Source organism: Carettochelys insculpta, chromosome 15, assembly GCF_033958435.1.
Source record: "Carettochelys insculpta isolate YL-2023 chromosome 15, ASM3395843v1, whole genome shotgun sequence".
Lineage (NCBI taxonomy): Eukaryota > Metazoa > Chordata > Testudines > Carettochelyidae > Carettochelys > Carettochelys insculpta.
This window is the reverse complement of record NC_134151.1, coordinates 16,461,649-16,489,544: the sequence shown is the minus strand read 5'-3', so window position 1 is coordinate 16,489,544 and position 27,896 is coordinate 16,461,649. Positions and strand designations below refer to the sequence as shown.

Here is a 27,896-nt window from a genome sequence, read left to right as displayed (position 1 = left end):
GACTGTAGCATGGACTTGCCCTGAGACCAAGTTCTTCCTGGCACAGGCCACTTCTATTACATACCTGCACAATGCTTAGCACAAGTAGGCTGGGGCCTCTAGCTCCTGTCACAACACAATGAAGAACCAATTCCCCACCCCCACTGCAAAGCAGGCCCCTCAGAGGGCACTGAAAACACTAGCAGAGCGAGGCACTGCCAAGCACTCAGTATTGCTGCTCTTGGGTGCAGACAGGCCTTTAGGTACCTTCCACAAGCATTGTAGCCTCATAAGGAAATGTTTTAAAAAGTTCTTCTGAGAATCTGAGCACAAATAGCCAGTCCCTGCTCGGCGACCTGGTTTAGTAAATTGTGAAAGTTCCCTTCCTCACACTGTCAGAATTAAAAAAAAAAAAAAGTCCCATCCTTTTAGCTGTGTGAGCCACAGATCCACAGTTCTTCGATTCAGCCACACTCTGAGGTGGCAAAACACTTCCTTGAACTAATGACAGGGCTGGGGAGAGACATTCCTATTGGAGTTCAAACCCTAGCATGAAACAGGTTGAAACACGGCCCATCTAATCAAATGGGTTCAAAAAGCAAAGACAAGTTCTTTCCCCTGATGAGCCGCGTTCAGGTTTCTTCAGACACCTTTGCCCCGAACAGAAAGCTCAACCTCCAGCCCATCGGTGTTTCAATTTTCTGACCTGTCAGTTGGATTAGTGTCTTTACTCAGCTTCCCCACGGGAAGAAGAGTTCAAAAATACCATCAGGCAACAGATTCCAATACCCGGCAGGCCCACGGCTTTGGAAGCCTCTGTATTTGTGAAAGGGAGGGTCACTTGTGTTACCTCACGCCACAGGCAAGAAAATTACAGCACCCTGTTCTCAAAAAGGGACAGAGCTGCTTAGACCTGCTTTGTTCCAAGGCAGCAACAGGCAACCAGGCAGAGTCAGCGGGCTGCAGCAGCCCACTGAGGTTCCACCCGCAGCTTGCAGACTCCCCCTCCCCTCCCTCCCCCTCTGTCCCAGAGATCGAACAGCTGGGGGGGGGGGGGGGGAAGAGGGCATGAAAAAGGACAGGAGCAAATCACCTCATTTGAAGTGCTGGGAGAGAGGGGGAGGAGTTTTAAGTGCAAGGCTCCAGTGTGTGAGAGGCGCGTGGGGGAGCGGAGCGGATAAGGGACCGTGGGATGCAGATTGCCCACCACTGTCCCAAGATCCTCAGAGGACAGGTTAATACAAGGTCTGACTGTTTATTCTTCAGCCTCCCCCTTCCTTCTGTGTGGCCAATCCTACTAAACAAGCGCTGGTAAGATTGTGCTCTGGCCTTTAAATACACAGCTGCAGCCTTTGCCACTGTGGTACTTCCTCACTGAGCTGATCTATGCAGACCAGAGGCTGGTTGGCAAGAAAGGACCTCTCCCTCTTAATTGTGCCCTAATAACCAGGCTCAGCCGTGCTAACAAGGCTACTCTGACCACCTGGGACAACCCTATACTGCTGGAGGGCTTTCAACTGGAATTTGCTCCCACGCTGATCTGAAACAAAGCAGCAGACGTGTAGCACTTTAAAGATTAACAATGACTTATTCAGTGATGAGCTTTCGTGGGACAGACCCACTTCATCAAATCCACAAAAACTCATCCAATAAATCATTTTGTTAGTCATTAACATGCTACACGTCTGTTGCTTTGTTTTGTTGGAGTACAGACTAGCACAGCAACCCCTCTGTTACTGATCTGATATGGCTAGAGTTGACAGGCTGCAAGGAATGGTTTAAGCCCCCCTACCCTGCAGGCTTTTGTCTGAGGGGGTGAGGACGGAAGTTTTAACAGCTCACTCAGGAGGAGCCAGTCAATTTTGGTTAAGAATTACACATTTGAACTGTCCAAGGTTTGTGCCTGCAAGCTGGTGGGTGGGTTTTTAAAGGAGTCACAGTTTAAGCTGGCCCAAATAACATCAAGCACGTTTGTAACCACAAATTACAACTGAATTAAAAAATTAGGATACTGACTTTTTTTTTTTTTTTTTTTTTTTTTTTTTTTAAAACTCATATCTATTAGCATTTCACACTGGAAAACCACTACTCGGTTTCTCTTTTGTTTCTAGTCAATTTTATTCTTGGATTCCCCTAAGTGATCACAGTTCTAAGGTTAGAAGATGCAAGGGGAAATATTTGTCAGCATTTCTGAACTGCGACCCTACAGGCAGAGGTGGGAAAATCCACCCCCGCCCCCCAAAGTTACCTGAGTAAAAGTGCTGCCTGGAGGGGGATGGGGGAGTACTTGAGTACAAGTTACTAGTGTCCTTCTGGAAAACGCCTTGAGGGAAAGTACGCTTCACATCTAGATTGTACTCAAATATATCCAGAAGTGAAAGCAGCTGCACTTTTACTCAGGTAACTTTTGAGGTACTTTTTCCAGTTCTGCCTGTAGGGGAATAGAGGTGGGAAGAGGAGTACACTTTACTGGGGCTTGGCCCAGGCTGCAAATTGTGGCATCTGTGGAGGCCCATGTTACAAATTTGCACTGGCCTGAAAAAGTCATGCTTGGGCCCTACTTCTGAACTGGTTCTATAGAATTTTTTTTTGTCAGCTGATATAATTCTCAGGCTCTTGGGACTTTGTAAAAGCACTTTTAAAACCCCCCCTGCCCGTTAAATCTCTGCACAGTGCCTAGCACAAGGGAGACAGAGCCTCAATGCCATGGATGGGCAAAACACAGCCTGCAGGCCGAATCCAGACTGCCAAGCTGCCGGCTCCTTGCTGGCACCCCCGATCAGGTGCTCAGAGAAGCTGATTGTAGGGGCATGTGTGCTTCTATGAAGGCTGCAAGTCAGCACCTCCTATCCAGAACCTGCCTCTGGCAGCCCATCCTTTCCCTCCTGCAACTCTGCTCCCTCCCACCCTTTCCCCTGTCCAGACCCTGCACTCTGCTCTCCTGCCCCAGGTCAGCTCGAATAAAGAGCCAATGTCCCTCCACAAAGCTGTCTCATTCATAGAGCAGTTGCCTCATCCATCCTATGGGTAGGGCATATGCAGCAGCAGCAGCACCCCTCCCCACCCCCACAACAGCAAGAGCTGGAGAGGTACAGCAGCCTGCTCCGCTTTGCTGCCTTTTCCCAGCCTGCTATGCTCAGCAGTAGGAAACAGAGTGTCTCGGCTCTGGGGTGTGCTTGCTTCCCACTGCCATGGAGAAAGGGGGGGCACTGGGAAGAAGGCTGGGGGGCTCACAATGGTTCCCTACCACCACGGTGAGAGCATGCTACGGCCCCATGCCAGGCCATGTAATCCCACCTCATGATGGAGGAGGGCCGAGCAGGGGTTAGGCACAGGTGGAGTAGTGGTGAAACAAGGTGGGGGTGGGGCATGCTCTAGGCCCTGGGCCTGAGGAGGTGGGTTGCCTCAGGCTCTACAGCCCCACAGGATGGTCCTTCCCCATCACTGCACTGCCAGGTGGGCCCTTCAAAGGGCACTGAAGCACACTGGTGAGCGAGGCATTGGCAGCACTCTGTATTGACACTCTTGGGCACGGACTGACCTTTAGGCACCTTCCACAAGCATCACAGCCCCTTAAACAAGTGTTTAAAAAGCTGTAAGAACGCTGAGGAATGCTGCGCAATTTACCACACCAGCCAGGACAGGCTCACCATGCAGTTTTGAGTCACTGTGATGTCCCCATCTGGAAGTACTTTCATTCGTTATCGGTTTATATGCAAATGTGTTCTTGGCATTTCATTTAATAAAACCAGCGATGGTGCTGTCAGGGAAGCAATGGAGTGGGGTGGGACGGGATCTACCCCTCCCCCCCGTCCCAGTGTAGCTCCCTTTCTCATTTTTGTGGGTAATGAAATTAGACTCCCAAGCTAGTCTTCGGACAACGTGATGCAGGTTTTCTTTATGGATGAGGGCATGTAGGTCAGACCGAGTGATCCCTTTGTGACATGTTCAGCCACACGTGATGGGGTGTGTCTCTCCTCTATTTTCCTGTGCAAGTTCATAAAACAGTCTCCCTCCACAACAATAAAAACTGACATTCACTAGTTGACCTAGATAAGGCAGAAGCACCCCACCTCAAAGATAAATAATCCTGCTCCACCTGTTTCTGTGAGTTTGTCAATACCTTGGAATGTATTATTTTCTGGTGACATACCAGAGACAGTAACCAGCATTAGAAGAAGCAACTAGACTCACCGGATCAGTATGCTTGTGGTAGCGGAGTACAAGGGGCAGATCCTCAGCTTCTATTAACTGTCCTGGCTCTACTGATTTCAACACCAGCTGAGGATAAGCTCCCAGGCCTTGGCAATTTCACATTGAGCAAAAAGCCATTCACTCACTCATTTAAGCAAGCTCCAGGGGCCAATTTCTGCTACTCTGTTTCCAAGCAGCGGCCTCAGAGGATGTCACAGGGAAGCATCCTGTGACAAGCTGAGGATGCGCTAATGCGTGACAGCCAGAGAGACGCTGCATCATGTACCAGTCACATCTGCATTCTAGGGTATGGGTAAGTATGTAGGAACAGAGCAGTTAATGAATCTTCTGCTGTGCTTATGCAGTGGCTCTCTGGTTAGTCCAACTCTGGGGTGAATTTTAGCAACATAGGTACAAGTATGGGTTGATGAGAGATCTAAAAAAAGGTGGGGGGGGGGACTGTGCTGTCTCTCCTGTGCCGCACTTCAGTTTTATTGCCCATCACAGTATATATGCTCAGAGCACTTTCAGGGAGAAGAAAGGTTTGCTATAAAAGCACAAGGCAGTGCATAAAGCACTGATTTAAACCTCCAATGCTACTGCTAAGTGAGATGTTACATATTAAAACAAAAACAAATTAGTCTCCTAGGGAAAGGACAGTAGAAGAGCAAGGCTGGACCAAAGTGAGACATCCTGGGAAAATCTCACACACCTTGTATTGGAGGAAAACACCTTTCTGTGACCAAAACTTACTGTGAAAGGGATAATATTTTCCTGGCATTTAAAATTGTTCCACCTGAGTTTAACATTGCAATTCTTCCACTTCAGAGAGTCAGCTTTAAATAAACCATTTCATTTCCAATGCAAATAAATTAAAACCCACTCCACACCTCATACCGCTCAGTGTCCTGGGGCAGCAGTAAAACACTTTTTATTACGATGCAGGATTTTTAAGCATGTCCAATATGAACTAGGAAAGGGAAACTGATTAGAAACCTGCTGAATGCTCCATCTCTGAGCCATCTGTGTTTGATAAAGAGTTTGGAAGTTGGGTGTCCCCAGAGCACAGGCCATCACTAAAAATAGAAGCAACAGGAGATGCTAGTGTGAAAAGGTTAGTTTCTTATCTGGGACTTCAGTTCTCATCTTTAGCTACATTGGTTTGGTTCTTGCCCACGCTTTCCTGCCCCAATCCCACTTCCCCCTTGCATGTCTAGGACAGACTTTCACCCAATGTTCTTTCCCTCCCTTACCCTGCATCGTGTCTACAGTGCAAAGACACAGACATGATTTATTCTCATGGGCAAGAGAACAGGGAAACTGATGGTGCCATATGGCTAGTTAACATGCAACTGGAATGCAGGAAGCCCACACAATGTCCTTGCAATATGCACAATGATCAAAGACGTGTTTATCTGCCCACTGAAAATTCAAAGTGCAAAAGTGAGAGTCCATTTCTCCATCTACTTGAGTTAGGTACTTATACATAGAGAGCAAGCAAACTAGGCCAATTCCATACACTGAGCCTCCAAGCCAAACCACTAGCTAAATGAACACTGATGGCCTACAGATGTGCTCTGGCAAAGGTAAATTACTAGGCTGGGGCATGAGGGTTTTGCTTTGGTTTCAGGAAAAAGCCCATTTATATGATCATTGGCTTACTTTAAGCAACCACAATTTATAGCAAAGCAGAAAAAAGTATCCCAGTGACAGCTTACTTCAATTAGAGCATCACACTTTATGGAAGAGCTTTGCACATGTTACTAGGTACTAGAGAAATAGGGTTTTGTACATATTACCCTAAAAGCCTATTTATCTGACTTAGGTTTTTCAATCCACCTGTAAAATCCACAGCAGGGAGAGGTGATCCTCTTTCCACTCTACAGAATAGTCCTAGAAAAAAAGAGAAGTTACTCACCTGTGTAGTAACAATGGTTCTTCGAGATGTGTCCCCACGGGTGCTCCGCAGTAGGTGTCGGGCTCGTCCCGGAGCCGCAGATCGGAAATTTTGGGCAGTCTGTCAGGTCACACGTGCACCGATGCGCGCCGGTCCTTCGGTCACATGCGCAATCCGGTCCCCACCAGTTCCTTGACCAACTGCCCCGGATGCTTCTGAAAAACACGAAAAACAGAGCTCCGAAGCAGGGAGGATGGGCGGGTAGTGGAGCACCTACGGGGACACATCTTGAAGAACCATCGTTTTACTACACAGGTGAGTAACTTCTCTTCCTTCTTCAAGTGGTCCCCGTGGGTGCTTCACAGTAGGTGACTACCCAGCAGTGACCCCAATTAAGGAGGTGGATGTCCGCTTATGTGCAGCTTGCCCTTGATAGGGCTGCTGTTGATAGGCGTGTATCCTCATCGAACACCCGGTGCATGGCATCATGCTTGGCAAGGGTGTCATAAGATGACCAAGTCGCTGCTCTGCAGATGTCTTTTAACGCGATGCCTTTGAAGAAGGCTGTCTGGTGGAGTGAGCCCTGGGCGGAACTAGCAGAGGGGTCTTACTCAGCTCATAACACAGTCTTATACAGGATACGATGTTATTTGAAATTCTTTGTGAGGATAGGCCTGCCCCTTTCGACCTGGGTGCGAGAGACACCAGGAGTCTGTCCGTTTTCCAGAAGTGCTTAGTTCCATCTATGTAAAAGGCCAACGCCCTCCTTACATCTAGCAGGTGCAGCTGCGCCTCTTTGCTAGAGTTGTGAGGCTTAGGATAAAATGAGGGTAGTACTATTGGTTCGTTAAATGTGGAACTCTAAGGAAACCTTTGGAAGGAAAGCCGGGTGTATACTGTAAGATCACCGCTTCTTTTGAGAATACTGTGCAGGGTGGCGTTGCCATTATTGCTGCGAGTTTGCTCACCCTGCGGACTGACGTGATGGCGAGAAGGAAGGTTGTTTTCAGGGTAAGTAGCCAGAGGGGTACCGTGGCCAATGGTTCAAAGGGTGGTCCCGACAGTGTGTGGAGGGCCAAGTCCAAACTCCATGATGGCAATAGCGGTTTCCGAGGGGGGTACAGGTTTACCAGCCCCTTTAGGAACTGTGTGACCATAGGATGGGCAAATATGGTTGGCCCTTCCTCTTTAGGTTGAAACGCTGATATAGCTGCAAGATGGACCTTTAGAGAGGATAGAGAGAGTCCGTCTTGTTTTAGCTCCAGCAGGTATTCTAGAATTTCAGTTATAGGGACGCCCTGAGGAGCCAACTGCTTGGAAGAGCACCAGGAGATGAATCGTTTCCACTTCTGCATGTAAGTCCTTCTGGTGGAAGTCCTTCGACTGGACTCCAAGACGTGTCTCACTCCCTCCGAACATGTGCCCTCTAAGGCGCTGAGCCATGGATTAGCCACGCCTGTAGGCGGAGTCCTTGAGGATGTGGGTGCACTATGGATCCCTGAGCCTGCGTGAGAAGGCCTGGCACTACTGGTAGGGGGAGTGGCGGGCAGCATGACATGCGCAGAAGCAGAGGAAACCATTGCTGTTGGTCCCAGGTTGGGACTATCAGTATTATGCATACTCTCTCTAGAACCTTGTGAATGAGTGACGTGGGAGGGAACGCATAGAGTAGAGGGCCCTTCCATGGCACCGTGAATGCATCCCCCAGGGATCCCTGTCCTATGCCTGCTCTGGAGCGGTACTGAGGGCATTGGTTTGTTGTTGTAAGTGGCAAACAGATCGATTTGGGGAACCCCCCATTTGTGGAAAAACTTGTCGGAGCAGATCGGCACGGATCTGCCATGTGTGTGAGAGCAAATCGCCTGCTTAACTTGTCCGCCTTCACATTGTGGACACCGGGTAGGTATGAGGCTTTCAGCGTTACACTGTTGACAATGCACCAGGTCCACAACTGAACTGCCTCTGCGCATAGGATCTGGCCCCTCCTTGCCGGTTGATATAAAACATGGTGGTGGTGTTGTAGGTATTTATCTCGTCTATTTTGCCGTGCAGTTATTTCCGAAAGCGTCTGCACGCATTGAACACAGCTTTGAGTTCTAGTATGTTTATGTGCAATGTCTTTTCCGCGGGGGACCATCGCCCCCGAGTTACTTTGTTGCTGATGTGCGCTCCCCATCCTATGTGGGATGTGTCTGTCGTAAGAAAAATTGTGATTTGTGGTTGGTGGAAGGGCACCCCTACTAGTAAGTTCTTGGGATCTGCCCACCATGTCAGTGACCTGCACACCTCCACTGTGGGCGATACTGCCCTGTGGATGGTATGGACTATTGGTTTGTAAACACTCGCCAGCCAATGCTGCAGGCCCTGCATATGCAGCCTGGCATTCCGTACCACAAACATGGTAGTCGTCATGTGCCCCAACAGTTGTAGACATGTTAGGATTGGCACTGTGGGTCATCACTTGTACCAGGGATTTGATGGTGCGGAAACAGGCCTCGGGCAGGTATCCTCTTGATGTAGTAGAGTCTATGCGTGCCCCTATGAACTCTATATTCTGCGTAGGCTCAGTCTTTGATTTCGAGAGGTTGATAACTAGGCCCAATGAGGCAAATGTGTTTGTAGTGACGTGTATCATGCGTAGGACCTCTGCCTTTGAGGCCCCTTTAAGTAGACAGTCGTCCAGGTATGGAAAAATGAACACACCCTGTCTGTGTAGGTAAGCTGATACTACCGCCAGGGTTTTGGTGAACACTCTGGGTGCTGAAGAGAGACCGAACAGAAGAACTCTGTATTGGAAGTGCTCCCTGCCTACTGTGAAGCAGAGGAAACGTCTGTGTGCTGGGTGAATAGTTATCAAAATACGCGTCCTGCAAGTCGAGGGCTCCATCGTCCAATGCTGTAAGTATGGAGGCAATTGTAATCATCCTGAAACGCTGTTTGCGCAGATGCTGGTTGAGGGCCTGTAGGTCCAGGATTGGCCTCCAGCCTTCTTCTCTGTTGGGAAGTACCGTGAGTAGAACCCTTTCTCTTGGAATTGTTCCGGGACACTCTCCACCGCCCCTATGAACATGAGATGGTCTACCTCCTGTTTTAACCTTGTCTCGTGGGAGGGGTCCTTGAAGAAGGGCTGGGTGGGTGGTTTTGGTGGAGGTAGCGATTGGAAGGGGATCGTGTATCCTGTGGCTATAATCTCCAGAACCTATTTGTCTGTGGTGATGTTTTGCCATCGAGAGTAGAACTGAACTGTTTGAGCCGATGATGGAACATGTGCTGGGATTGGCATTGAGGGATGGTGTTGATATTGCAGTCCTCAACATACCCGTTGCACTTGCTGCCTCAGGGCTTGCCCTGAGGGTGCGCGACCCCTCTGGGGGCGTCATCTGGGGGCCCTATACTGTTGCTGCTGGTGGTGGCGTCCCTGGTCATATCTCCGTTGGTATTGTGTACGCTGAGGTTGATAAGTGTAGCGCCTTTGCTGGGTGTAAAACTTCTTCCTCCTGTAGAGGGGTATATATACCCAGGGTCCTAAGCGTGGTTCTCGAGTCCTTGCTGGCGTGTAGGACCGAGTCAGCTGAATCTGCGAATAACTTCTGTTTATCAAATGGAAGGTCTATGATTTTTGTTTGCAGATCTCTGGGAATGCTGGACGTCTGGAGCCACGATTCCCTAGCATTACCACTGCTGTGGCTGTGGAGCATGCTGCCATGTCTGCCACATCCAGGGCAACCTGGACTCCTGTTCGTGAGGCCATGTAGCCCTCCTGGACGATCACTTTCAGCACCGGTTTCTTATCCTCTGGAAGGAAATCCATGAGGGAAGCAAGTCTGGAATAATTGTCAAAGTTGTGGTTTGACAGGTGTGCTGCATAGTTTGCCATTCTGAGTAGTAAAGTAGAGGAGGAATAGACCTTCCTACCAAACATGTCTAATTTCCTCACATCTTTTTCTGACCCTCCTGATTTATATTGAGGTGTCTTGGATCTCTGCTGTGATGATTCGACCACCAGGGAATTTGGTTGGGGGTAGCTAAACAGGAATTCCATGCCCTTGGCTCGAACGAAGTATTTCTTATCCACCCTCTTATTTGTGGGAGGGGTAGTGGCTGGAGTCTGCCATATATTGGGGGCTGATTCCATAATCACTTCATCTAGTGGGATGGCGATCTTAGATGAAGTCGGGGGTCTTAAATTTTTCAGGAGTTTATGATGTTTCTCCTGCACCTGCACTATGTGAATGTCCTGTGTTTGTGCTACTCTTGAATAGTTCTTGGAATTGCCTAAGGTCGTCCGGGGGTGGGGGAGATATATCCCTGGGGACAATCCCCTCATCTGGGGAAGACGAAGAGGCATCGCTATGATATACCCCCCTTAATTCCTCCGATTCCTGGATTTGTTCATAAGCTTGCCCTTTTGAGGATTCAGAGGGGAGGTCCAGGGCCTGTGGACCAACGTCCGCCTGGGGAGACTGTGTGAAGGGGTGTTGATGACATGTGGGTGGGGATCTACCCCTGGACCTGGACCCCCTGTGCCGGTGTTCAGTATGGTAGGGACGGCCATAACAGCAGGGGCAAGGGCCCGGTGATGGGGATCTAGACCATGATTGGAAAACGTACGTATGGGGTCTAGACAAGAGCGACCTGCGCGATGACACAGAGGGGTGGAGATGCTCTGTGATAGTATTCAGAGGAGTCCCTACTGGAGATTGGTGAAGGCTATCTGAGCCAGGGGGATGGTGGTTGAAGGAATGGGGATGGATGCCTGAAGCAGGCCATTGGAGTTGCTGCCCGATGTATTTCTAGGGGGGAGCTAGGCGATAGTGGCAACGTGGCAGCCTCTGGGGATGGGCTGCGGTGCTGAGTTTTAGCTTTTACTCTTCCCCATCCCTGTGAAGCAGGCACCGCCCCCTCCTGTGCCGGGGACCTTGGTGCCATTGTGGGTGCTGCGCTCGGTGGCCCTGTGCATGGCACCACGCGGGTAGCTTCCTCCAGCACCGCTGGGTCCTGTGCCAGGCTGGTGCTGTCAGTGCCGCAGGGCTCGGTGCCGTAGGAGTTGGCACCGCTGGTGCCAACTGCTTAATGGTCGGAGGCCCCGGTGCAGCTGTGTGCACTATAGCTATCCCACTTTGAGCAGCCTGCAGGTTAGAGTCCTGTGCTCCGCTCATCCTGCTCGCAGGAGTTACTGGCGAGGATCGAGCTGGAGAAAGCTTCCTTTTCTTTTGTACAGAGGAGGTTAGGGAAGCCGCCTTTCTCTTGTGCAACCCTGAGGGCCCCTCTTCATGGGGCTTCTCCGATGGTTCAGGTTGGAGGGCCTTATCAAATAAAATCATTTTCAGCCTCGTTTCCCTGTCCTTTCTGGCTCTGGCCGTGAGCTTGGAGCAGCGAGGACACTTGTGGAACGTGGGTCTCCCCGAGGCAACAAATGCACTCGCTATGCCCATCTGAGGCAGGCAAGGCCTCGCAGCATGACGCACATTTCTTAAACCCCAGCGAGGGCATCTCAGCCCAGGCATTTAAGTCTTTGAATGTTGATAGGGCACTTAACGTTCGCGGCTTTTAGGATAGCAGACCGCTTAAGGCAGCCGCCTCCACTCTTCTCTCTCCCCCCTCTTTTTTTTTTTTTTTTTTTTTAAAAACTATATCTACATTTAACAGAACAACTTTAACAATGCGAACTAAACTATCAAACTAATAACTATTAACAAGATTAACAAAATAAAAACAGTTTTTAATCTTTCTCAGGCATTGGAGCTGCAGTGGAATCCGTCTGCAGCCATTGGTGGTTGAGAAGGGACTGGCAGGGACCGGATCGCGCATGTGACCGAAGGCGCGTGAAGGACCGGCGCGCATCGGCGCATGCGTGACCCGACGGAGACTGCTAAAAATTTCCAATCTGTGGCACTGGGTCGAGCCCGACACCTATTGTGGAGCACCCACGGGGACCACTCGAAGAAGAACTATAGATTCAATTCTGATTTCACTAAAAAAAAAGTGGAAATTCCCACCCACTTCAACGGGCTCAGGATTTCACATACAGGTTCTAATTCTGTATTACGTTCAAAAGAATTTTCTACTGTTAAAATAGACTGTCATGTGGTGTAAGCCAGACTCCCTCTCTGGAGGTCAAGTCAGGCACTCCGAATAAAGACTGGTGGAGAGACAGTCCAAGAGACTTCCCCCAAAGATCTTTTATTCCCCCACTCCAGCCCCAGAGAGAACACAAACAGGTGGACACATCTGAAAGCAGAAGCCTGCAAGCTCCTGGCTCAGGGCTATCCCTTATCTGCGCCAAGCATTTCTATAGCTCCTAAAGATATCTAGAAGTCATTAAGCCAGCGGGGAGACAGAGCATCCAACAGCTGCTATATTCTCTGCCCAATGAGAGTAATTTCAGTAGTGCCACCCCCAGGCATTCAACAATCACCAGGGTCAGGCCCCAAAAGAGTTGTTTGAGATGATTGCTAGTAATAAATACTGGGGGTCAGGTACAGGAACTGCCTCCAGGTTCCTGAGCCCAAAGGCTGCACTGTGGTCATGTTTGAAAGCTGGTCTCCCCAATCACAAGGGCTAGAAACTTGCATGAGGATTGTCCATCCTGATGTAGTGTCCTAATTCCAGCACCTGGGCTTTAAGAAACAGGCTAATCACCACCAAGGTCCCAATGTAAATCATGAGAGTTGGCAACACTGAGGAACTTCTTGGGATGGTTTACAAATAGCACAAGACTGCTTTGCCCTTGCTAGAGCAGAAGTAGGGTGAGCCAGTAACTACTGGCATGAAGCACAGCATCAGGGTGATGTACTTCCACCCAGAGGAATTTTTAGTTGCATGCTGTAATAAGGCCAACTCCACCCCCTAAAGTCAGTGGGGTCTCTAAACACAGCACTGTGTTTACCTGGGCCTGCAGCAGGCTTTTCACCTCTCACTCGAGGCTGCAGGGCCTTCTTTTCACACAATGTCTTAATAGGGCAGGTGGAGAGCTGGTTGCCAAGGACCAAAATAAGGATGAGTACTTAGTTTCAGTGAAGCTTCTTCAGGGTCAGGAACATATTATCCACCTTTTCCCAGGCAGACGTTAGCTCCACAAACGCTGCACTTAGCTCCCTACCAAAAAGGGGGCACAACCCCTCTGTACTGAGGCCAGTATTGGAATACATAGTTCAGCCTATTGAGCATTCACTATCATGCAGGCTGCCACGATATGGTGTTGGAAGCTGCACGTGACACTGTCAGGGAGGAGAAGCAAGTTCTGACATCCTCATGGGCTTGGTGAAGCCTCACAGTATCCCCGCACTTGGGGCACTCTTTCATACACCACTCAGAACCCTGGGGAACCTCGCTGCCTTTCCAATAGGACACAGCTTGCAGACTTTTTCTGCTGAAGCATCCCAAGAGCAGTTTTAACAGGGCTTTGCTCCTGCACTGACTGACAGACAAAAATGTCATAGGATCTGCCCCCTCTGGCTTCTGAACACCTCTAGGAAAAAAGGGTTTTTTTTTTTGGTTTTTTTTTTGGTTTTTTTTTTTTTTTAAACACACACACAATACTATTTCAACAGAAGTTTATGGTTTTAAAACCACCCGTCACCTCCCCTATTTGGATGCCAACATTTCTCTGCAAAGTTTGCAACCCAAAAGCGGCAGCCTTGTACTTGCTGCAAAAGAACCTCGGAAGCGTTGTTGATTTTGGGTGGGGTTGTACTTGGGCAATTAGCCTGAGTTGCGGCCACACTGCTATTTTTGGTGCACCAGCTCAATCAGAACTGACACCGGCCTGTCCATGCAGGGACTTACATCTCCTAGCAGCAATGTACATGTAGCTCCCTGATTGGCCTGTTTACTTGCTCCAAGCCCCATGAAACACAGGAGTATTTAAATGAACAGCATAAATGGCAGAAGACAAAAGCCATTTGCACATAACCGAAAATAGGACACCAGCCACAAACACTAACAATGGAATGAAATATAATAAGATTTCCCCTACTGGGAGGTTCTGACACAAGGGCATCTTGTTTCATTAGTTTCTAAAGGACTGTTTAATTTTAGTAGATCAGCAGGCACATAATGCTGTCCAGAGAAAGGCAGAGCAAAGGGGAATTGCAGAATTTCCTACAGGAAGGAAAGAAAGCTTCCTACAGAGATGGCAGGCGGGTGTGGGGAGGGGACAGAGAACAGGCTGATGTTTTGGAAAGCAGGGGTCAATACATAAATCAGACAGACTAGTTCAAGTGAGGGGAAGCTGCAGGAGGTAGAACTGGAGCGAGGATGTTGTAGAATAGGACACGTCTGGCCTTCAGTGCTGAGCTTGTTAGTTTATTTGGCCTTTTGATTTCTGCCGAAGTTGCAATGTTCAAGGAACCTTCCAGTCCCTGAGTTCCCTCCTGAGAAGGATGTTTGCCTTTCACTTTGCTGGAATGTTACAGATTTACTCTGAACCTAAACAGACACTTAAAAGGAGATCAGTTGTCATTGGAATGCTAGTTCTCAAGACAATGTGCAAACTGCCTTCCCTCCAGAGCTGCGGTGGTTGTGGGAAGGAGGACTTGCTACTGTACCAGCTAGCAGAGTCCTACATTCAGATTCCAGGTGCCACCTGTTTACCTTTAACAGTGAGGGTAATCAATCAGTGGAACAACTCTCCCATGGCTGTGGTGACTTCTCCGTTGGGGGCAATTTTAAAATCAAGATTGGATGTTTCTCAAAGGACATGCTCTGGCATAGCTCATGATATGCTGGAGGTCAGATTAGCTCAGAGGTCCCTTCTGGTGTAGAATCTAGGACCATAAAGAGATTTTCAGAATCTGCTGGGAGATCATGAAGATGGCATAGCCATGAAAGGCATTAAGACTGCTCTCAAACCCAGCATCTTCCAAGAATGTAATGTCAAACCATAAGTATGAAGGTACTAGGGGTACCTGGACACAGTTACAAGAAGGGACAGCTGTATTGGCAGATGTGAACAAAGAGGAAAAGTTCTACATATACCTCCATTTCTGGAGCCCCATGCAGGCATCCTCACTGACTCATATACCACAGTCTGAATCCAGGAGAAATGTGGGTAGTGTGGGAGAAGTCCTTCTGTAGTACCACAACACCTCTGAGCCTCCCCACGGCAAAATGCTAACAGCAGAGTGATTTCCTCTAGCATAAGAGGACCAATTACTAAAGAGTGTCTGTTGTCAAAGAATGGACGGGGAAGGGAGAAGGAAGAGAGAAAGGTACCACTATGAAGCTGTTCTTCCAGTTTTACAGTAACTAGCTATTGAAGAAACCAGTTTGATGGCATTTTATGTCACAGCAACAAATGCCTAGATGTTATAAGCATACATGCAAGGTGGCCTATTCCAGGGGAGGGTTTCCCACATTTCCTAGAGCTCAACTCTTAGCAGCAATTCTTTGTGTACTGCAGCAGCCTAATCTGCAATAACGACCCATGCCACATAGAAGCCTGTGTTACCTGATTTAAGAGGAATCTGGCTATCATACTAAGAGAGGTTAGGTGGGGAATTGGGCTATGGGTGGGGAAAAGAAAAAAAAAAATCAGGCCTTTTAACCTTTCTGTAAACTCCAAATAGGCTCTTACGCTATATAAAAACACCAGTGGATGGATAGAACATCCAGCCACTGCAGTGTCTGTCCTGAGGAGGATTTTGGGAACTGGTCTGGGGTGTTTCTAAGCAGATTGTCCAGTGAGAAGAAATGATGGAGACTCGGTGTCTGAGAAAGGTGCCTAGTGCACAATTTGTGTCTTGCTCACAAGCCTCTGACACTTCGAGACTTGTGCCATATGCTAAACAAGTCACTTTGCCATGAGGTTAAGGTGTTCTCCCTTCACAGCAAGGAGAGAATGAAGAAGGTACAAAAAAGGGATGGAATGCAGGGGTAGCCTCTTACCCACAGTTTGCTGTCATGGTAAAAGGCTCCCAGGAGCTTGACAATGTACGGGTGATCACAGGATGCCAGGATTTCAATCTCCACCATGTAATCCTCCAGTTCCTCTTCGCTCTTAGTCTCGATGACTTTCGCAGCAGCTAAGGCTCCTGTCTCCTTATTCTTGGCCTGTAATGCAAAACCCATAGTAAGTGCACAGAGTTAAGGGAAGAACAAGACGAGACCTTGATCTCCATTCTCCCACTTCTCACTCTCTGCTCCTTTAGGAAGTGCTAACTATGCAAGTGAGGAGAACCTGCAGATCCATCCTTGCTCCTGAGACACACTGGGCAGGATTACTGATGTATGATGACAAAAATCCCTTACCTTTCTGCAGTTGCTTGGCCCCTGCCACTTCACTGCAGGAGGGAGGATGCTTTTAAAGCAGTCAAGAGACAGACCTCATCAACGTTATCAGAAGAAGCTGGAAGCTAAGGTGGTCCCATAGCATAAAAGGCAATGGTATGATTTTCAGAAGTCCTAAGGGATTCACAAATCCCGTGTTTTGGTGAGAGCTGCAGTGCTGGGCGTCTCTGAAAACACTCACACTGTATATGGTTACAAAGCAGGGCATCCTGTGGTACAACTCTGAACCAGCACCAGCCTTGGAGTTTTTCCGCTGCCCACAAACATGTTTAGCATTCACCAAGGTAGCTGTGGATGAGGGAGATGGGAACAGCAGGCAGCTGTGTGGCAGGCAAGAATGAGGCAAAGCAGCAACAGAAGTTAAATCTAACTTTCCTTGAAACACCAGCACCTTATGTTTTATGGATCTGTGCTTCAATGGCACTTCTGGGAGAACCCACAGAGCAAGTTGGGGAAAACCTGACATATGCTCCCTTGCCCACATCCTCCAGCAGGCTTAACCAATGATAAAGGACAGATAGACTAGCAACAGCGTTGTTTATCTCAAGCTGCAGCCCATCAGCTGAAGAAAGGGGTGTTCCTCCCCGTGTTTTCTTAGGTCAGATCAGCATGCAAGGCACTGAAGGCAGCCCAACACTCAGATTGCAGGCTTGTCTCTCACCAGCAGAAGTCAGTTCAATAACTATCTCACTGGGCTGGGCACTCAAACCATCATCATCATCAGTCAAGAAGAACAAGCCCTGATCTGTGCTTTCATCCATTATCCTGGCTACATGCAAGGGGAAATGCCAACACACTCAGATGGGCAGTACGCTCTTCTCCTTTCACAGAGATCAGCCTCCCTCACACTTGCATTTGAGACTGGACCTACCCTGGCTCCGGTACCCTACTGCCTGTGTACTGGTTCTGTGCCCCCAGCTGACAAACCGCTCAGGGGTGTGTTGAGACAGATCTGCTGGCTTTGCCCAAGTGCAAGTGACTAGGCTCAACTTACGTTTTAGAGAGGAAGGGGTAGGAAAAAAGGGAGTGACCCCTTCCATATCGGGCTCTGTGAGCAGTTCACATCTGGGCCTGGGCAGCTGAGTGGGTCGGCCCCCTGGCCAGGGCCTGTTGTGTGGGTCTGCAGCCCCCACCCAAGAGTCTATGAGTTGAGTTTGGGGCATGGCCTCAAGAATCTGGTTCCCCCTTTTGGCGGGAGAAGGGTTTCCCTGGGAGGGGCTCCCGCTCCCCTCAGTACCTCGGGGAGGGTCCTGGGCTGCGCCCTCCAGCAGCTAACCAGGTGGCAGCTCTGGCCTGGGACCTCCTGCCTCTTTGCTGGTCAGCCTCAAACTGAGCTGGCTTCCCTCCCTTTATACCCCTCCAGGCCTGACACTGGCCGCAGGTGAACCAGGGTGGGGATAACAGGCCTTGTTTAACCCCTGCCTTGCCTGGCCTCCCTCTCACACTACTACAGACTCCCAAAGAGATTTTTTAAATTTGTGTTCTGAGCTCTGTTCTCTAGGAAAACGATAATGAGGAGGGGTCTGAGCAGTGGATGCATTTCAGCTGCTGAAGCCAAACCATGGTGCTGCTTCCTAAGGAGGTTACTGAGAGGTGCAGGGTGGTTCCTCCATTTGCAGCCATGCCATGCCAGCAGTGGGCTTCTTAAACGTTATTTTTCTTATTATCTCACCTTTCCCAAGCCCCCAGAAATAATTTGAGAGGCTGAAGCCAACAAGTGGCTTAACTAACATAATCCAGTTGTTAACAGTTGACAGACATTGGTCTCCCAGCCAACCCTGAAAAGCCAATGGCAGCAGTAACATACCACGTGCTTTAACATCTGCCTGACTGATGTGTCCAATACATGGGGCAAAAAGCTGGGCACAGAATGCACGTGAGGGTAGGAGTCTGATCATGCATTTTTCTGCTCACACCCCCAATTGCAGCTTGCTCCTGCTCCCTGAGACAATCATTCCTCCTCTTACAGGCCCTTCCCTTCCCAGAAGCTAGAGTGCTCACAGCAGCAGCTCCATGATCTGCAGAGTCTCACCTTCTGCAGTGCAGTGTGGGGTGTGTCAGATCAGCAGGTTAGTCAATGTCACGGGCTGGCAGCACTCAGAGCAAACTAAAGCGAAGGTAAGCAAGTCCATAGATAAAGCTTCCCTAGAGAGGGCTGCTATGATTCTCTACCCGAGGGCATGAGACTAGCCCTGGGCTATCAGACTCATGAAGTCTCACCCTGCACAAAGACTGTTTTCACAATTTCTCAGAATCAGCAGACTGAGGGGTAATACAAATCCCTCCTAGGTCACCCTTTCAGTCTATTTCCCTACTGAGCCAAAAGCTCTCCCCATTGTGCATTTTTTTGGTGTTCTGCCCACTTTATTTTTAAAGCATCCTGTGTATATTGTAGGTTTATCCTCCCATCTTAACAAGCAGGGGAACGTGGTGCAGAGTATCCTAGGCAGGCATGTATTTGTTTTCATACAAGAGTTTGGCATGAGGCATTCAGCCATGACCTGAGATAGAAGGAAAGTCACATTTCTGTCTTGGAGTAGCCTTGCTAGTCTAACTTCAAAAACCAACAAGCAGCCCTTGTGGCACCTTAGAGACTAACACGTTTGTTAGGCCATGAGCTTTTGTGATTAAAACCCACTTCATCAGATAGGCATGAGTAGAAACAGCAGAATCCAGGGTATATGTAGACTCACAGAACACTAGAGCTGGAAGGGACCTTGGGAGGACATAGAGTCCAGTCCACTGCCATCATGGCAGGACCAAGCACTGTCTAGACCATCCCCGGTAGGTGTCTATCTGACCTGCTCTTAAATATCGCCAGTGATGGAGATTCCACAACCTCCTTAAGCAATTTATTTCAGTGTTTAACCACCCTGACAGTTATGAAGTTTTTCCTAATGTCCAACCTACACTTACTTGCTGCATTTAGGCCCATTGCTTCTTATCCTAGTCTCAGAGACCAAGAACAACAATTTATCTCTCTCCTCTTTGTAAGCCTCTTTTAGGTACGATAGCATGCTTCAGGTTGGGGGCTGTCTGTAGGTAAGGACTTGTCAGTCTCCCTATGTCAGAGAGTGAAGGATCATTTTCCACAATAGATTGGAGATACGTACCTCTCTCTTTATATATACCATGTCACTCCAACCCATCTGGTGAAGTGGGTTTTTTTTAAATCCACAATAGCTCATGACTTAATAAATCTGAAATTTCTGTCTGAGGAGGAAAGGCTGGCAGGCTTCATTTATGATCCACCTTGTTGCTTTCTCTTTTTATGTATCTTTGAAAGGCCTGTGCAGGAAGCTTGGAAATGGATTAGTTCCCAGCATAGACATACAAGCTCCAGCTGAATCCATATTAAGTGTTTAGATGATACTGCCATGTAATGAGAAAAAGTCTTGGTAGAGGGTGTAAGAAAGGAGGGGAAACAGCATGAAGCAGGGAAGAGAGTTTACCACAGACTAAATTAAGTCTTCTCTTTCCAAGCTGGACAAACTTGAGCTCTAGTGGTTTTAGAAGAATCCAGCACTTGTAGACCCAAATACACCCTAAGAGGATGAAGTGGGTGGTGACTCCATTTCTACTAGGTCATGAAATTGTTCCCAGCTCAAGCTAGTTTTACCAGGGTGCCTCTATTTTCCCCTCTTTTGTTTTAAATAATGAATCACCACCAAGCCACTGAAAAGCAATGGGAGGGATCTGTGGGAGATGTAAGGAAGTGCAGCCTTCCAAATCGAAAAGTTCAAAAGAATGGACAATAATTACAGTCCAGAACAAGAACAAACAACCTCCTAGACCCTCTGTGCATGCTAGAGGCTGGCGGAGAGCTAGAGAGGAAGTCTGTGCTATGAGAAAAGGTGGGGCTTCCCTTTGTGGTTATACCACCATGCATACACTTCCCCTGAGATCAAGGCCAGTCAGACTTCACATCCTCCAGGCAATCCAGTGCCCTGCACTTGAGAAACACTCAGAGACACAGAACTCAGCTGTCTGCAGCAAAGGCGCTGCACACAGCTATTGTCTTTGAATGCTAGGTAGGTTCTCCTGGGCAAAACGGTACATTGGATGAGATGCACAGTGATCAAACTATTTTAATAATGAGCCTGAATCAAACTCACAATGTTCTGAAGGATCATCTTAGTTCAGATCCAAGGCAAGAGATTCCTGCTGCATCTCTAGTACCATTGCCTCTCTTCCATGAGGGGGTTAGACCCAATCCAGCCCCACATTTCTGTAAATCTATGCTGATTAATCAGCACTGGTCCATGTGTGTCTCACATCAAAAGACTAATTCCTGTCCACCCTCCCTCTACGCAATTCAGAGCTTCCCAACTTGATGAAACCAAACCCTCCTCTCCCCCCACACCAAAATGGAAGCCAGAGTACGTTTATAGGACTGTACTACAGTCACATAAGCAGCAGCAGAAAGCCCCACCAGTAAGCACTGAGACCATCACGTAATTCTAACATTCACTTTCAGAGTGCAACAGGCCGATGTCAGAGCAAGGAGGTATCCGAGAGATAGCCGAGTTAGTCTGTCTCTTCAAAAACAGGAAGCCCTGTGGCAGCTGATAGGCCAATATTTTAGAGCATCAGCTTTTGTGGGCAAAGACCTGCTTCATCAGATAGTGAGCATTCAGCCGGTGTGAGGAAAGCCTGCCCACAAGAGGTAGGGCAGAGGTGTTTTTCCCCACAGACAACTCCAGGGAGATGTAGCTGCTGCACAGCTGCCATCCCTGAGCCACACTGCTGCCTTCTGCAATTAGTTCAGAGAACAGTTTCACTTGTGCAAGACACCAGAAGCACCAGGGGGAAAGCTCTGCCTTCCTACCAGGTTTCTCTCTCTCTCTCTCTCTCTCTTTTTTTTTTTTTTTGGAGGGCCACCGCTGTCCCTTTTGGGAGATGTTTAGAAGGTGCATTTGCAGCGCAGCATCCCCTCTAGTTTCACACTCGCCCTGAGGTGCCACATGCAGCGCCGAGAAGGCACCTCTGCTAGGTGCTAGCTGTCAAGCTCCTCCCCCCTCCCCCTCCTCTCTTCCCATGGGGGGAAGAGGCAGGGGAGCTGGGGAGCCACATGGTCAGACCTGGCTTTCCCAGGTAGGGCTCGGGGGCTGCATGGCCAGGCCCAACATCTCCTCCTCCCAACCCAGCCTGGTCCCTCTCCCCAGCCCCAGGGCAGCAGACAGACATTTGCATGCTGATGTCATTCTGTCACCTGGGGCGGGGGGGATTTTTTTTTCTGTACACTGAGATTATTGACTTAACTATATTCACTACCCTAATGAGGAACATGAGCCATTACACCAGCTTTATTTCACATTGACAACTAAGAACAGTGAGGTAGAACATGGCATTGAAAATGCAGAACAACCCAGGAGAAGCTGCTGGGATCTTGCTCAAAGTTTTAACTCTGGAGCACAATTCTCCCCCAAGGAATGGACTGACACAGCCTTGCTGATCATCTTGCACATGGTGACACATCCCACTGGCAGAAAGTGACCATGCTCAGAGCACCTGGGCTCAGATTCACGGGGAAAATCTCAGAGCAGGGACCCAAGAGCCCAATTTTACAAGACTGGCTGAGATGCCACCAGGAACTTGCTAGCAGAGACCCGAAGGACACCTCATGAGGTAGACTTCAATCAGGTCACGCGAAAAGCTTCACGCCACCAGCCCAAGTCAGAGAACAGCTCCAGAGCTGGAGATCAAGCAGCTCTGAGCAGGTCTGCTCCTGGCTTGGTAGCGTATGCGAAGCCTGGGCAGGCCGCTTCCTTCTCTGCCTGTGTTTGCCCAACAGTGAAAGATTGCCAGCCCATATGAAAACAGGGAAAACCCAGAGAGGAACAGTCTCCATGCCAGCAAGGTGTGTTACTATGACTAACATGCTGAGTAACAACAGAGCAACTCCCTCATCTGTTAGTCTCCTGCTGTGTATGAGCAATTCTCAGGAAACAGGGTGTTTTAGGAAACCTTATGCACATGTATCTGTTTAAACTGAATACTTACTGAAGTAAGCGTGTGGGCAGGGACTTCTCACCTTACATGTATCTAGCCAAAGCCAGTCAGTGCTAAGACACAAACATGCAATTGCCTAAGACTCAAAGTGCATAGGCCTATTGCCAAGGATAGAGTATAAAGCTCAGCCTTAATATCTATTATACATAACCCTAATTTGATTTTAGCCTCTCCATAGAGAGACCTGTCCTCTATGGCAGTGCTCAGCAACCTCTGTCACCTCGTGCCACACTTATCATAATTTCATGGCACACCCAATATATACACCCAATCCATCTCCCCTCTTCCAGAACCAGGCACACCCAGCTCCCTGCTCTAAGCCAGTCCATCTCCCTCCTCTAGAGCCAGCCACTCCCAGCTCTTCACTCTAACCAATCCCCCTCCCCTTCCCCAGAGCCAGGCATCCCCAGGCTTCTTTCCCCACCACTCTAATTCGATGTCAGCAACTCACCAGAGCCACCACCATCTCATGCCTCCACAGGCGCTGGGGTGCGTGTGCAAAGTACCGGATGACACTCCCAGCATGTAGCTTGGAAGCACACCAAGTGCCACGGTACACCAGTTGCAGAGCACGGCTGGGTGGGTATGTCTCGCGTATAATTCAAAACCTTGGCTGTGCCAGCTGATTTGGGCTTGTGACCTAAGCTCCCAAACCTCACACCCCTAGGCAGCGCCCCTCACTCCTGCACCCCAGCCATCTGCCCCAGCCTGACCACGCTCCTGCACTCAGAACCCTTTGGTCCCACCCTGCCACATTAATTTTTTTTTTACATGCACCAATATAAAGGTGATGTCGCACAGCACCTCCATGCCACACATTCCTTCCACACTGGTGCACACCGAGTTAATTCCACTCAGGGATGGCAAACACGAGAGCAGCAGTTCTCAAACTTTTTGACCTGTGGGGCTTCCTGCTCAGCGGAAGCTTTTCCGCAGACGACCAGGCAACCACCCATGACGGCAAAATGCACTTGCTTCTCTCCAAGTAACAAAACACCAAGTTACTTTTAATTTTCAATTTTTTAAATCTGAGGGAGTGGGTCTTAGCCATGGAAGCTCCTTATTTAATAAATAAGTTAGTTAGTCCTTCAGGTACTGTGGTATGGCTTGTAAAATTATTTATATTAGGCTACTGGAGCATAAAAATGTAAATATGAAGCTATAGTGTATGGAGGCATATATTTAGATCTTATTGTGTATATTACAATCATTTACCAAATTTCTTTTTAAATAAAGTAAAATAGTAATTTATGTCATACGCCAAACGTTTCAGCATCTCTTTATTTATAGCGGGGCAGGGAACCTTTTTTGGGTGTGTGTGGGGGGGGGGGGTCGTCACTGAGCCATGGGGGGGAAAATACAATCAGTTGGTGGCCACACAAATGACAGAAGAAAACACAAAAACCCCACCAAACCTTATGATGCGTTAGCCACATCATGCCCCTTGCACTCCAGCCCCTGAGAGGGTGGGTGGGGGGTGGACGACCAAGGTTCAGGGCTTCCCAGAGGCCAGATTAACTTTTCTGGGATCCTGGGGTGAGCAGATTTTGTGGACTCCCCTAAGGTAAGGAGCGTGGCTAAAGATGAGGGGTTCAGTGCAGGGGAGAAAGCTGCTAAGAAACTGGATAGAGATGGGGTGCAGCAGAGGGCTGGGGTTGGAGGTCTGGCCTGGAGGTAGGGTGCAGGAGTGAGCTGAGGGTACGGGTCTGGGCACATGAGGGGGATGACAGTGCAGGGCCTGGGCACGAAGCAGACGGAGGTGCTTACCTGGCTCCACGCTTCTCACCCCTCCCAGGCACTACCCCCTGCCGCCCCCACTGGCTGGCCAATCAGAGCAGCAGGGAAAGCTTCTCACAAGCAGTTTCTTGTACTGTTTCGCCAGCTAGGGCGGAGGGAGCGGCAGTGGGCACATCTGCTTCTTCCCCTCATGAGCTCGATCTGGCCCACGGGGCTGCCAGCTGGCACCGACACGCCAGCTTTGCAGGGGGGTGAGCAGAAAGGGGCAGCGGGGCAGGCTGCCTGCTGCTGGAGGATGCAAGGAGGGTGCCCTCCCCCTGTAAGGCGGGGGTCCACAGACTGCAGCCTGAGCGCCACTGAACTAAAGGAAACTGCTTGCGAGGCTCACGCTTAAGGGCTATTTAATCATGGTGTCGATATAACTGAATCGCCCCTTAGCCTACTGCTGATTTGTAAGGGCACTGCAAATGCACCCAATGAGACTTTAAAGCTGTCCCCAAAGCGGTTAACAGCATGGGAACTGGTAACTTTCCCACCAGGTGCAGGACTGCAGGCATCCCTGAAGCAGTTACATTTCTGACATCTTAGCTTCCTCTTCTAGTCTCCTGATCAACACAGGAAGGAGACTACTGGTATTAGTACTGGGAGCTGCTCAGCCTCAGAGACAGACAAGCAGAGAGTCTTCCCTCCTCCACAGCCTGCAGGCCAGCTGGGGCCAGAGGGCAGATTTACTGCACACTGCCAGAGGAAGTTAGGAAATCACATCTCAGGGGAAGTCAGCAGAGGAGCAGAACTTTTTGAGCCAATAATCAGAGCACCTGTTGCTCCCATTTCAAAGCCAGCGAACCAGGAACTCAAGAAAGGGACTCTATGTCGAAAGCAACAAGCCCACAGGACAGCAGAGGTATGAACAAGCAGCTCTTACAGTTTTTAAGAGGGTTTCAAAGAGCTTCACAAAAGGACACTCCCTCCCTCCATTTTCCAGGGGCGAATGGAACTGAGGCACAGAGGTGACGTGATTTATCCAAGATCACACAGGTCAGACGTAGAATTGGGAACTGAATTCAGGTTTCTGGACAGGGAGTCAAAGCCCTACACACTGACTTCTGCTGCCTTCCCCAAGCAAACGCAACGCAGCGGCCAAATCTAAATACTCTGAGGTGAGTTCTCTTTGGTTGAAGGCCCTGTGCTCACGCCGGATCTCAGTCTGGCCCTGGAAAAATGTGTCCAAGAAAGTGCTGTAGCAGACACTTCAAAATTACACTATATCTGTCACATTCACTATTCCTCTACTGAAGCAATACTCAATCTTCACTGCATCACGACCCGCTTCTGACAACAAAAGTCAGTATACAACCTTGGGGCTAGTAGTGGAGAGGACAGAAGGACCCCAAGGACTCAGCTCCATGGCCCAGAGCTGAAGCTGAAGCATGAGTTCCAAACAATTTAATGCCAGTCCTGGTGATCCCACTGAATTGGGGTCTTGATCCTCCACATGACAGCCGCTATTCTATAGGGTTTGGAATTCGTGCCAATTGTTTCCAGTCACCTTTATATGACTATTTTACATTTAGACCATCCCTTTGTATCACTGAAGTTAGAACCACTATTACCTGCCACCCTCACCCAGACTGCGACGAACACCACAGCTCTATCGATGCAGTCTGACAGCCATTGCCTGTATCAACCTACCCTGCTACCTAAAAAAGTAGCTTTGAGGATGTCAGAGACATGCTTACCACAGCATCAGACTTGGGCTGTGGTCTCCTATGCACCATTTCTGTTACTTGTGACTAGTGCAATTACCCTAAACTCCGCTTGCTGGAGCTTTGCTAGGCCCTCTGCAATACAACGTGGACAATCATTCAGGCAGCTTGGTTTTAAGTGGGTCACAGGCTCGGACTGCTATCCATGGAAGTACATTTCAGATGTACAAGACAGGCCAGAGATAACTTAAGTGTCAATCCAGCTTCTGACTCAAATTCCATATAATAGACCAGACACTGCCCCAGAGGAGAGAAATCATGTGAAGGTGACCTGAACACCAAGCCACCAGTGACATTTAAGGAATTTGTGTCCTGTGTTTGACACTACTCCTCACAATAGTGAGCTCTTTCAGCACCTCTCCAGGCCAAGGAACTAAAGCTCTACTCAATCACTCTATGAGCTGCTTATTGCAAGGGACATTCTCTACAGCTGTGCGTTGCGTATAACCTGGCACCAGTCCTGGATCCCTCTGCAGCATTGGGCAAGCACGATGTTCTGCCTCACAGCTTTCTTCTGTAAAATGGGAACAGCACTTATATCATAGGGAGTTTGTTTTCAGGGGTGGAGGGCAGAATGGGAAGGATCAGTGATGGTAAAGCACTGTATATGCATTTATTGCTTGACTCATGCATTAGTATTGATGAGGAAAGCACCCTGGATGATGGTGACCTACTGTTGCTCTCTTCAAGGCAAATTTGTTAAACAGCGGAACAATTTGGGGTTCACCCTACAACCCCCCCTCCCCCCAAGTCCATTCTCCTTAGCATGGCTCTCTCCAACTGCAGGAACTCCAGGGAAGCACTATCAGCCAGCTGTCCAGCCAGGAAAAAAGCTGGCAAAGTAGGAAACTGAAAACCGTTCTTGCATTCAGGTAAAATACTCTCAGCTGTGCAACCCTTGAAGAGCTAGCATCATTCCAGAGGCAGTCAGTTTTTCCACTGAAGTTCACCGACATCAGAGATCACCAAGAATGCCCAGATGCCAAGAACATAAACTGCCAGATACCAATCTGATTACTAACCATGGAACTTATTTCAAAGTGCATCTATAAGCCCAGACCCCTGGTCATTTTAATACCAAGGTAAATTTATCCCTAGACTGTTCCTTTACATGGAAAAAGGCAGCAAGCTGCTGGCAAGGAACCAGATTGTATTAATGAGCCACGGATAGAACTGCGCCCGTGGGTATTTGAAATCCTAAATGCTTTATGACCAGCACCCACCATTCTCAAAATTAACTCACTAAACAGATAAGACTGACACCTTTTAAAAAAAAAAAAAAAAACCACACACATATGCAAAAGACAGATGACAGGAGCCTGTACCAAACATGGGAAAAATTTATCAACAAGAAGTCATCCGCTGTAGCGCATTTAGAGAACCAAACAAAGGATCAGCACATAAGATCGCAAGGCAAGAAGAGAATTTAGTTTTAGTTGTAGAGAGACATGGCTGCTTGGCATGTTACAGCTGAAGACACCGAGAACACCCAGAGCAACAGAGCACGTTTATAGCATTACAGGCAGAGACAAAAAGTTTATTGCTCGTATTAAGGATATAAGAATAAAGACCATAGATGATCAGCAACCCCCCAGCACTGGTACCAAGAGCGGCACACAAGCTGATTTTCATCAGCATGTGAGGCAGGAACTCAGCCCTACCCCTTATGCCCCATGCAGCTGGGAATCTGCTCAAAGCCATGCTGCCTGGAGATTAACAAAACACCAGCTAATGCTACCAACCACCATCTAATCGGTAAAGCTCTGAATCTTAATTTATTAATGAAGCTATTGTAAGTAGGACTATTAGTGACTTTTAGAAGTATCACTGGCACTCTCAATACACAGAGGTCAAAAGGTCAGATTTCAGCACTCCCCCTCAGAAAGGTTGCTGACCCCTGTTGTAGAAGAAAGTCATTGGTAGAGATCCTATCTTCTTACACATACCGTCACTATCAACCATGGCAAAAGGTTTGTCTGGATTCCAGTAAAACCTTGTATTAAAAGAATGCAGAAGTAGAA

General features: G+C 48.7%; 1 protein-coding gene across 4 annotated transcripts in view; it reads right to left on the bottom strand.

Moving 5' to 3' along the window:
• STK10 (serine/threonine kinase 10) overlaps positions 1-27,896 on the bottom strand; it is a 94,679-nt gene that overhangs the window by 52,818 nt on the left and 13,965 nt on the right. For 2 of the 4 annotated variants that reach the window (XM_075009953.1, XM_075009951.1), the window contains exon 2: positions 15,959-16,123. The exons of 1 other annotated variant lie outside the window; for it this stretch is intronic. In XM_075009953.1, coding sequence (XP_074866054.1) covers positions 15,959-16,123 — 165 coding nt within the window. Of the gene's footprint in view, positions 1-6,091; positions 7,996-15,958; positions 16,124-27,896 lie in introns of those variants that run through there. One more of the 4 variants, XM_075009954.1, reaches the window with a different exon arrangement.